The sequence below is a fragment of the Lichenostomus cassidix genome, chromosome 2 (genome assembly GCF_008360975.1).
Source record: "Lichenostomus cassidix isolate B80296 chromosome 2, HeHo_3.0, whole genome shotgun sequence".
Taxonomy (NCBI): domain Eukaryota; kingdom Metazoa; phylum Chordata; class Aves; order Passeriformes; family Meliphagidae; genus Lichenostomus; species Lichenostomus cassidix.
This window is the reverse complement of record NC_139482.1, coordinates 5,302,058-5,313,055: the sequence shown is the minus strand read 5'-3', so window position 1 is coordinate 5,313,055 and position 10,998 is coordinate 5,302,058. Positions and strand designations below refer to the sequence as shown.

The window sequence follows — 10,998 nt, the reverse complement described above, 5'->3', positions numbered from 1 at the left end:
CCCAACTTCAGCATCTTCCCCTTTCCCTTTCTTCCCCTTAAGATTCCTTTGGTGCTCCCTATTGCCATATTATTTAGCTAGAAATAAAATAAACTGCGGAGACCGTTCAATCCCTGTAATCTTGGCAACGGAGAAAACCTTATTTATTAACCCTGAAACGGCCTGAAAATGGATTCTGCTGAGGTGCCCCTTCAGCCCTGGGGACCCTGGACACTGTCACTGAGCCACTGCTCCTACTGGATCTTGGAGTCAAGGGGCTGATGTCTGTGCAGGGGGCTCCAGGACACGAGCAGGGAGCACACATTTGCACACATCTGAAGAGGAGGATTGTTTTTTCTACAAGGTTACAGTTCATTCCTTCCCCTGGTGGGGGCTGTGCTACCCTCTCCTCTGGGAAGACAAGGGGCCAGAGAATTTCTCCAAGACACTGAGGTGGCTTTGCCCTGTGCTACCCCACCCTCCACCCCATGCACAGCCCTGCCCTCCACCATTCCCTGACCCTAATTCCCCCCACAACCACCCCCTGCCCTTAAAACCTCCCCTGCCCACCCCTCTGCCAACCCCTGCCCCTGTTCCTAATGCTCCCAGTCATTCCCTGTCCCTAAACCTGTGTGCTGCAGCCTCCTGCCCCTAAACCTTACCACAATCTCCTGCCCCTAACCACACACATCCTCTGCCACCCCCTGCTCCTATCCACTTCCCTAAACCTCACCCCCCAGGCCCTTCCACCACCCCCTGCCCTACTTGCACTTCCTGCAACCCCTGCCCCTGAATCTGCCCCTATCCACACACACATCTTCCTGACCCTATTCCCCCAAACCTTCCTTTCCAGCCACTGCCCCTAAAACTCCCCGTACCCCTAGACCTCCCTTCCTCTCCTCCCTGCCCCTAAATCTCCCCTCTTTTCCTAGGCTTCCTCCCTGCAGCCCTTTGCCTCCAAACCTGCTTCTATCCACACACACACCCTGCCATGTTCTGTCCCTAAACCTTCCCCCTGCGGCACTCTGTCCCTAAACCTGCCCCTATCCACACACATCCTCCACCTTGTTCTGCCCCTAAATCATTTCTCCTGCCCGCCCCCTCGACCATCCCCTGCCCTATTTGCATTCCCCACACCCCCTCGCCCCATAGCCTCTTCCTGCCACTCCCTTGCCCCTAAACCTGCCCTTATCCACACAGACTCTCTGCCACCTTCTGGCCCTAAATCTCCACCCCCAATCCCCTGCCCCTAAACCTCCCCCTCCAGCTGCTGACTCTAAAACTGCTCCTATGCACACACACCTTCAGCCATCTTCTGCCCCTAAATCTCCCCCCGCGCAGCAGCCCTCTGTTCCTAAACCTGCCCCTATTCACAGGCACCCCCTGCACTTTTGCCCTAAACCTCTCCCTCCATCCCCTAAATCTCCCAAACCTTCCCCCTGCAGTCCTCTGCCCCCTTATGCCCCTAAATGTCCCAAACCTTCCCTCTGCAGTCCCCTGCCCCAATCCACACACACCCTCTGCCCCCATATGCCCCTAAATCTCCACTCCCACATTCTGCCCCTAACCACACACACACACCTCCACTCCCACCCTCTGCCCCTAAATCTCCACTCCGCAGCCCCCTGCCCCTAAACGTGCCCATATCCACACACACGTTCTCTGCCCCCTTACGCCCCCAAATCTCCCCTCCCGCCCCCCGCCCTGCCCCTGCCCGGTGCCCAGCGCTCCCCGCGGGGCGCGGCAGTGACGGGCAGCGCCGCTCCCCACTCAGCGCCCGCGGAGCCCCCGCGCCGCACCGCCCCCTCCAGCCCCTTTGTATCCAACATCCGGGTTTCCCCGCTGGCTCCGCGCTGCCTTCTCCCTTTTTTTAGAAGCCATTTTGGACGCGGTTCAGGCTTTTTTTTTTTTTAATTATTAAAAGAAAACCCCCCCAAACAACAACAACAACAACAACAAAACCCCAAACCCCAGCAAAGCTCCCTTCCCGCTCCAACGCTGTTTCTCTGTTTTCTCTTCTCGCCTCCCCATCCCGCACATGGCACCTCCCGCCGCGCCCCCGCGCCCGCCGCCCCGCGCAGCCCCGCGATGCCGCTGCCCCCCGCCTCCACCTCCTCCTCCTCCTCCTCCTCCAGCCCCCCGCGGCCGCTCCGCGCCCCCTCCGCCGTCCCTTGCCTGCCGCTCCGCAGCCTCCCGGGATGCGGGGTGCGTACCAGCCGCGCACGGTCCCGCTCCTGCCGCCGCCGCGCTCGCTGCGTGCGCGGGGAGCGCGCGTGGGTTGCGCGGGGACGAGGAGGAGGAGGAGGAGGAAGGGGGGATGCGCTGCGTGTGCGGGGGAAGGGGGGAGCGCGCAAGCTGCGCGGGCACTGCGCGGGAACAGCGAGGGGGGGCGTGTGCGTGTGCGCGCTCGCCCCTCGCTGCTGGGGGAGCCGGAGGGGCTGGGTTGGGAGGAGGAGGAGGAGGAGGGGGAAGGGGAAGAGGAGGAGGAGGAGGAGGAGGAGGGGGAGTCGGTGTGTGGTGCACGCCGCGCTCCCAGCACAAAAGCCCAGGGAAAGAAACTCTTGGAAAGCTGGGAGCGAACGGTGGGGCCGGGCAGGAGCAGGTCGAACCGTCCGGGTCCGTTCGTCTCCACTGGATACATTTTGCTACTGCGAAGGAATTAAATCCGATTTTCTTTTTCTTTTTTTTTCTTTTTTTCTTTTTTTTCCCACCCCCTACCCCCAGGATTTTTTTCTTCTTTTTTTCTTTTTGAGAGCGAGAGGGAGGGCAGAGCCGCGCTTCTCCCCCCTCCTTTCACGCGCTCGATCTTTTTATTTTTATTTTTGTTTCCCTTGGGGATAGAGGTGCACGCGAGGAAAAAAAAAAAAGTAAAGGACTATGTTTGCTTCGTGGCTGACTTTCGCCGTGCTCTGGGGAACTTTCTGTGCAGGTAAGAGCCTTTCGGCGTGTTTACCTCCCGCTCGGGCTCTCGGTCGCGTCTCCAAATGCAGAATTGAATGGGCCGTGCGGTTATTTGCAGCCACCCTCCGACATCCTCCGAAGCACAGCAGAGCACCCGACCTGGGGAATTCCCCCACCTCTGCATCGGCTTCATTTCTTTTATTATTATTTTTACTTTTTTTTTTTTTTTTTTTACTCCCTCGCTCTCCCTCTCCGTTTTCTGCCTGCTCGCAGGACGAGCCTTCTCGTGCTGCTTTTTGTTCCCTCCAGGCAGCCTGTGGGAATTCATGGCAATGTAAACACGGCGCGATCTCGAGGAAACTTTGCAAAAATGGGCATTTACTTCTGGGCGGGGGCGTGGGGGAGAAGCCGAGGAGGTTGCGGTGGGGGGAGAAGTTGGGAGCAGCGGGAGGAGACCCGGGGGTCGCTCCGGAATGATGCGGGGTCTCTCAGGTAGTGGCCATGTGTGAGCCCCGCTGCTGCCGGGCTGCGCTTGTGTAACCCGGGGGGATGTGGGGGAACCCCCTTCCGCCCCAAGAGACCCCCCGGTTCCCCTGCAGCCCCCCGGAACACTGTGGGGTTAGCACGGAACGAAGCTATAGGGGCTGGCTGGCTCCGCGGGGAGCTGGGAGAAAGTTGGGGGAAAGGGGGTGTGTGGGGCGGGGGGTGCCTGGGGAGCATCCCTCCGGAGGAGGCTGCCGCGGCGGCGGAGGGTGTTCACTTTGCATCTTCTTCATCCCATTGATTTCACGGACACGGGCTGGCCCCCAAACTTCATCTGCAACCTGCGGGGTGCGCGTTGTGCCCGGGGACGCGGGTGGAAGTTCGCCCAGAGCCCGGGCACGGCCGGGGGAGTAGCAGGGAGCGCCCGGGCAGCGATGGGGAGGCGGGGAGAGGTGGGGAGAGCTCTGTCTCCATGGGGTGCCCCATCCCGCAACCCTCCACGGGGGCGGGAAGGGTCAGACCCCTTGCTGTTTCCACCACTGAAAACGCGGGCACGCTGGAAATCCCCGCGCTCCCCACTTTCCCTCGTTGATCTTATTTTTCGTTGTATTATTATTATTATTGTTATTATTATTGTTATTATTCCTATCCCTTTTTATTTCCGCTGCATTTTCCTCAGGAGAAACCGGTGCGGCAGCAATTTTGCCCCCCCTCTCCTGGTCAGCACGACCCCCCCGGGGCTGATCCCGCAGCCCCCCTTCCCAGCGCTGGGCAGTGACTTGCTCCGTCCGTCCTTCCCGCACCCCGGGGCTGGGGGGCCGAGCGGGCTGTCCGTGGCCGGGGGTTCCCGGGGGCAGCGTGCGGGAGAAGCGATGCTGCGGCCGTGCGCGATGGGCAGCGGGGAGCTCCCGGCGGCTTTGGCACCGCGGCACGGCTGGGGGCAAGGGGGGGTTTCCCCGCTGTCCGTGTCCCCCGGCCCGGGGAAGGCGCTGCCCGGCGGGGCCGCGGGGGGAGCGGGCGCGGAGCTGGCCCCGGGGCGCTCCTGCAGCCGGGCTTCCTTTGTTCCGAGTGCCCATTAAATATGCGCTGCCACCGCCTGCCTCTGCCATTACCGGCGGTGCCAGAGCTTCGTTATATTTTAAGTCACACCGAAAGTGTGCGCGAGTGGCAATAAAATAGGAGCGGGCAATAAAAATTAGGAAAAAAATATAAATTAATGTCACAGCGAGAGAAGCCAGCTCGGGCTTTTTTATCTGATGGCTGGGACACTTGTACGCAGCTTTGTTTCCATGTGCTGGGAAGGGGGTTGTGCGGGTTTGTATTTACATAGCAGTGCTGAGGAGAGCAGGTATTTTGGAAGGAGCAGGCGGTGGGGTGTGTGTGTGCCAGCAGCATTCCTGGTGCTTGGCGTTGCTAGCATCACAACAGCTCTCCTGGCTGGAAAATTCTATTATGTGCATAAAGGAGATTTATGGTCAATGTATTTTCTTTCCATATATCTTGGAATCCTTTTATCTCGGGTGATTCAATAAAAGAGATGACTTCCGGATTTTTTGGTTTTGTTTTGGGTATGGCGTTGGGTTTTTGTTTGGTTTGGTTTTGGTATTTAACCTGATCCTATGGCTATGTGCATAGAGTGACTGAAATCTGAGTTGGAGGGAAAAAAAGCAATTGTTTTAAAAACAAAAAAAACCAAGCACCCTGAAAGCTTCTTAAATGTATCATGTTATGAAAAAGATAATCTGACAGGGCATACCTATGCTGACTTTTTCTCCCCCCTCCCCCCCGAAAATACAATATGGAACCCCCAGTAAATGAATATAATTCCGTTTGTTTGGAAAGGTCCTCTTGAATCACTAAATCAGTGCATTAGCCATTCTGTAAATCCCTCCCTCTCTTTTAAATCCTTTCTGCCTTTCTTGTGATATTTATGAGTATTTATCAACATGATCTTCATTGTCCAGTTTTTCCTAAAGCTGTTCTGTTAAAAAAAAAAAAAAAAAGGAAAAAAGGAAAACAAGCTCAGATACCCAAAGTTGGAAGGTGTTGCTGGAATTCAGAGCACTGGGCTTTGCTCAAAGTATGTCTTTTGTGTGTGTACATGGTAGGGCTCTGTGAAAGTGGTGGGCTTTTCGAAAATCGCTTGACCTCCATTGTTGATGCTTCTCATCGCTACCTTGGCTGGCTGTAACAAAGCAAGCATGGGCTGCTGTTCTTGAAAAAAGTAATAAATCTGTTATGCTTAATTTTTTGGAATACTGAGGATTCATTGGGGAAAACATTATGTTCATTTTTAGCCCTTTGTTTGCAAATTCTCTGCAGCCCAAATGTTCAGAAATAATGTTTTAATCGATGAGCTTGAGAAAATACAGAAGGTGTAAAAGGATTTGTCTTGCAGAATGCATTGCTAACATGTTTTCCGAGCCATTACATTACTTTTATTTTGGTGCAAGTTTAAGTAATGCCATGCAGCAATGAACTGTGCTGCAAATGGATTTGGTCTCCTCTTTCACTGTCTTGTATTTATCCTCTTGTGCTTGAGAAAGGGAATAAAACTGGCTTCATTAGCTTGCTAATTAAACACAATGAAGTGCGTGGCCCAAGGTTAATGGCAATGGCCTTTAAAAACACAAAACTCTTGAACAGGTGTTTAGGATATATATTTTTTTTAATCTGCTATCAAATCTAGATAATTATACCACCGAGATAACCACTGTCAGAGTTCTGTGGAGAAGAAAATGCTGTGTTAGAGACGCCAGTGATCAGTGTATTATTTTTAGTGGCATTATTTATAAACACCTCTCCAGGTCCTGCACAGCCTGTGGTTTAACTCCCCCCTTCTCCCCCTCTCCATTTCGAAGCATCTCCCCTTTGCTTTCTGTGGATCGAGCAGCGCTAAAAATCCCGCATCCCTGGACCAGAGTGAGGGTCTAACCTGAGCCTGGGGAGTTAAATAAAGTGTTTCCACCCTGAAATTTCTGCCATGGCCGGTGCCTTTGAGCAGCCCGTGCAGGCAGTGAGGCTGCTGCTCGCTGGGTGCGATAGGGAGAAGCAGCCAATTAAAGCGGAGGGCTCTCAGTCCCCGCGCTCGAGCTGTCACCAGCCTCCTGTCCACTCTGCTCTCCATCAGCTAAAACACGCTTGTCAGGTTTTTTTGTGCTCCGTGTGACGCAACAGTTGTGGACCTCCCCTGCTGACACTGAATAGATGGTAGAGAAGAAAGAAGCAGGCCAGCCTCACTGTTTTTTCCTCCCCCCCCCGGCTTTTTTTTTTTTTCTTCTTTTCTGTTTTGTTGATGTTTTTGTTCTCCTCTCTCCCTCTCACCATTTTCCCCCTTCCCCATGCACATCAGCCTAGCAGGGCTCCATGGCTTCTCCAGTTCTGGGAAGCAGGACCAGTGCACAGGTTGAGATGGAAGAGGGCATCTTTAGGAATGTTGGTAATGGGATGACAGGACCAGCCCAGGAATCTTGCTGCTGTGATTTGCATCGTGCCTCTTAATGGGGTGGGTCCTCCTGCAGGTGTAAAAGGAACCAAAGGATGTTTATATACCAGGAGTGAAGGAGGTGGATGGCAGAGATTTTTTGAGGCTAAATGTCTGTCAGAGGTGTGTTTGTGTGCTCTGCCCAAAGGCAAAGGTGCCTGTTCCTAGAAAGCCGGGACACCTTTAAAATAAAATAAATAGAAGTCAAAGTTGCTCCATGTTTGGGGCCTTGTAGCAGAAGGTGTTTTGGATGTCATGCTCCAGGACCTGCTTTTAGAAGCGTTTCTAAAATTTAGTGTTAAGAGCAGTTGACCTTGCGGTGCTGCACTAGAGTAGTCAGAATTAAATGGGATTTTAGGAGCACTGGACCTTTCCAGCCCCAGAAAATACAACACCTTTCTATTAAACACACCCAGGACAGTGGTCTCAAAGTCGTGAAAGTGCCCTGGTAACCCCCTGCCTCTGGCTGTGCAGGGCCCAGGCAAGGAGAGACCCTGATGCCCCTTCTGCAGGGAGTACCACACCCAGTGCCAGGCACAGCCTCTCCTTACGCTGCCTCCTGTCCCGTGCCTGGAAATCTGTGTGTCCAGCCCTGTCAGCTGGCACTGGACAAATGTGGCTGTAATTCGGGAAGGGTGAAGGTAGGGGGGAGAACCTAGCAGAGGTCAGTGGTGATCCAGACCCAGGTGAAAGCCCTGATGGAGTCCTGCTCTCAGCTTTGCCAACTGCAGAGCTGCTTGTGCGTGGAGAGCCTGGCGAAGGCAGCTTGGGCAGTCAGGGCTGGTTGTTTCCTGCTGCAGAGTTGGCTTTTTCCCGCTGCTGGGCTGGAGGAATGGTGTCACCAAGGCAGGTGGCCGTGTTTCCCAGGTCCCTCGGCCAGCTGTGGGCACTGAGGTGTGCACGGAGGTGCTGTGCCTTGGCACCACCGCAGAGCTGGGGCTCCAGCGCTCTCCTCGCAACAAAACCTTGTGGGAAGTTGGGAAATGGGAACCGCAGAGTGTAATCTCTGCTTTAAAGAGGTGTTGTCTTTCTCTTTTATCCCTCCTTGGCCTTTGATTTTAAAGCTAGCAGGGGAGTGTGATTTTCCTGCCTGGCCAATAGCACTGCCTGGATCTGAATTATTCAGTGTAGCACTTGGCATTCTGCACCCTGTTCCCACTTAAGCTCTTTTTCGCCTGTTCCTTCATGTGGAGATTTTCACATCAGTGAAATTGGATGTGTTTAAGAGAGGTGTTTGTGGCCGAAGTATTCACCAGTATAAGCTCTGCTCTTCCCCTTGCCTTTCCCCTCCATTAACCATTGAGGATCAACTAATGTCTAATCTCTTCTCTTCATTATTACTTCATTCTGAAATAATTTTGTATCTCATTAGTCATTTATTCCTTTAAGGTATATTAGAAAAATATACATCACTCCCCCCCAATCTTTTTGATAAGGCTTCTTGGAGCCACTGAAGTCAGAGGGGCAAAGAAGTAAATTAAAGATGAAACGCTCTGCCCACGTTCTGCAGACCCAGCACATTTTATGCTTAGATTTGAATACAACTGTTGGTCTTTTTCACCAATTTCATGTTCTTTCTCTCTGTCATCTTCCTCCTTTACTAGGATATAGCCTCAATTCAAACTAAAAGTTAAGAGCAGCAATTGTCACTGTACACTGTAAAATAATAATATGCTTCCCTCCAGCACACAAGTGCCTCTTATTTTGCCAGTATTTGAGTCTTTTACTCTGATTAGCTTATTGCATGTGGCATTGGTCCATCATGCTACTTAAGAAAAAAATCTGTTTCTGGTGTCTAGGTGCCTCAGAAAAATATGGTTCCTCTTTTTGCAAAGTGCTGTTTGTGTAGAGAGAAAGACCCTGCCCCAAAAACACTGAGCAGAAGGGTCAAGAGGGAGATGATTCTGTCTGCAAGTGCTCCCTGCTGCATCCTGAAGGGGCTCACCCAAGGTCACACCAAATATTTTGCACCTGTACTAAAAAAATAATCTGCGTGAGGAAACGTTTCTGCATAGGGTAAAATCAGGCTTTAACCTCAGCGTGCTCTGTCCACCTTATGTGATTTTCGAATTTCTTTTTTTTCTGGTGACTGTGCTGAAGGTGGTTGGTGTACATTTGGCCTTGGAAAGCTCAGCCATCCAGGTGTGCAGAGAGCAGTACAGGGAAGAAGCAGCCTGTTTGTGCCTGGCTGGAGGAAGATGCGACTGACCCGTTCCTCATTAATAATTCCTCAATTTCCACCTTGGTGTGCCATTTCACCACAGATTCGGTTTCGGGCTTTGGGGGAGCTCTGCTCAGAGGAAAGCACTGGCCTGGCTGCAGGGCAGGAGGCAACTTGGACCTGGGGCACCCTTTATTGCCTTATTGGTGGGGTTGGGATGTATCAAGGAGCTGAAACAAACCTTTGAAAGTGTTCTCTAGAAGTAGAACTTGTATCTCTGGATGTATCATCTGGGAATGTAACAAAAACTTACTAACTACTTATTTACTAGTTACTAGTTTACTAGTTGGAGTGACTTCCCTGAGATCTTGGAAGTGTGGCAGGGCAAGGGCATTGCTCAACATCCCCTTGGGTCCGTGGTTGGTGCTCTTACCTCCACATCATCCTTTTTTGTCCACCTGGAATTGATTGGGCTGGGAAGAATAGAATGTTCTGGTAATTTTATTAAACCAGAGGTATCGTTTTGGTTTTTTTTTAATTCCTGTCTCAGTGTCATAGTAATGTACAATGTATGAGTGCCTCTTTAAATAAAGAGAATAAAGCACATGCATGAAAAGATGCAGTGGTTTACAATCTGAGCACCATTAATTTTCCCTGAAGTGGATACTCATGCAAATTTAGACGTGGAATTTGAACTGGATTCTTTATGTCTAATATGTACCCTCGTGTGACAACAGGGGAAGGAAAAGGTGCTCCTGGGAGCAGAGGGGGAGAGGTAATCCTCCTCCAGTAAAGCTGGAAATGGAATGTATTGCTGTCAGTTTTATAGAGAAATAAACAAAACCTGGGAGAAATGAGTGTGTCTTTGGCACTTTCTGCACCAGCCCCAAATCTCAGACCTGTGCTGAATGAGTCCCAAACCACAGCAGCAAAGGTTGTCATTTAAAAAATTCCATAGTAGCTGACGTTGTAGTGTCTTAGGTGCTGTGACTGCCTCTGCCTTTTCTATTTATATACTTAAAAAAAAAAATTAAAGCTTTTCCCATTATGGAACTTGTGTCCTAAACAGTAGCAGAACTTTACATTTTCAATGTGGTGCCAGTAGTGCTAATGTAATGCTCCTTCCTAATTTATTTCTCTGAGGTGTGAGATGATAAGCCTTTGAGTGGATGAGAGGGATAAAGTTAGCTCCATTTGTGCCTGATCTATCAAATGGTCAGTCTAGGTGGCTAACCTTTCTTTTCTCCCACATTTAGCTCTTCAAAAATGCCTCGTGTAATGTGTGCAGCTTCTAAAATTTGGCTTTTAGGAATATTTGGCTTATACATAATTTACCTCTGCAGACTGCTTTGAATTCCTGGGGAGGGAGGAATGCAACCATGCGTCTGAAGTGATGTTCAATCAAAACTGTTGCCTCCTTTTAGTGACTTTTAAAAAAGCATTTCAGAAAATAAGGATATTGCAGGGTTTTAAAGCACTTTCAGTGCTGCTCTCTTGTTTTGAGGGCTGAGGGCTGGTGGCTGTCGCTGCAGTTTGGCTGAGCTGTCTGCAAACTCTGCTCTCCAGTTGCTCTGTTTGCCACTGGTACTTCCTTCTTCTGGGAAAGGAAGGCATTTGAGCTTTGCACAGTGGTTGTTCAAGCCTTTCTCTGAGGCAGCAAGCTGAGCTTCACAATGGGAAAGTTGTGAGGAGGCTGTGGCATTGCTCTTGGAAGAGCCTGTGAGCTTTGTTGGTTCTCCAATGTGAGAAGGCTTTGGCTTTGCTTCAGACCTGTACATTGCCACATGGATTTGAAGGAGTCCCTGTGCTCAGCAGAGGGAAAATACAGTTGGCTTGGGATGCAGCTGCTCAGCAAAGTGCAGATTTGTGGTTGTCCTGGTGGTAGCCTTGTCCTCACTGTTGGGACAACTGAGCCATGGCAATGTGACCTTCAGGCTCAGAGCTCTCTCCATTCTCCAAGTCTTTATGTTTGGCTTTTCTCCCCTCAGTA

General features: G+C 51.4%; 1 protein-coding gene across 2 annotated transcripts in view; it reads left to right on the top strand.

Moving 5' to 3' along the window:
- The first annotated feature begins 1,924 nt into the window (after window positions 1–1,924).
- ACVR2B (activin A receptor type 2B) overlaps window positions 1,925–10,998 on the top strand; it is a 105,181-nt gene continuing 96,107 nt past the window's right edge. Inside the window, exons 1-2 of one of the 2 annotated variants that reach the window (XM_085050206.1) lie at window positions 1,925–2,184; window positions 2,704–2,908. In XM_085050206.1, coding sequence (XP_084906332.1) covers window positions 2,857–2,908 — 52 coding nt within the window. In that variant the 5' untranslated portion in view covers window positions 1,925–2,184; window positions 2,704–2,856. Of the gene's footprint in view, window positions 2,185–2,463; window positions 2,909–10,998 lie in introns of those variants that run through there. The other variant, XM_085050205.1, reaches the window with a different exon arrangement.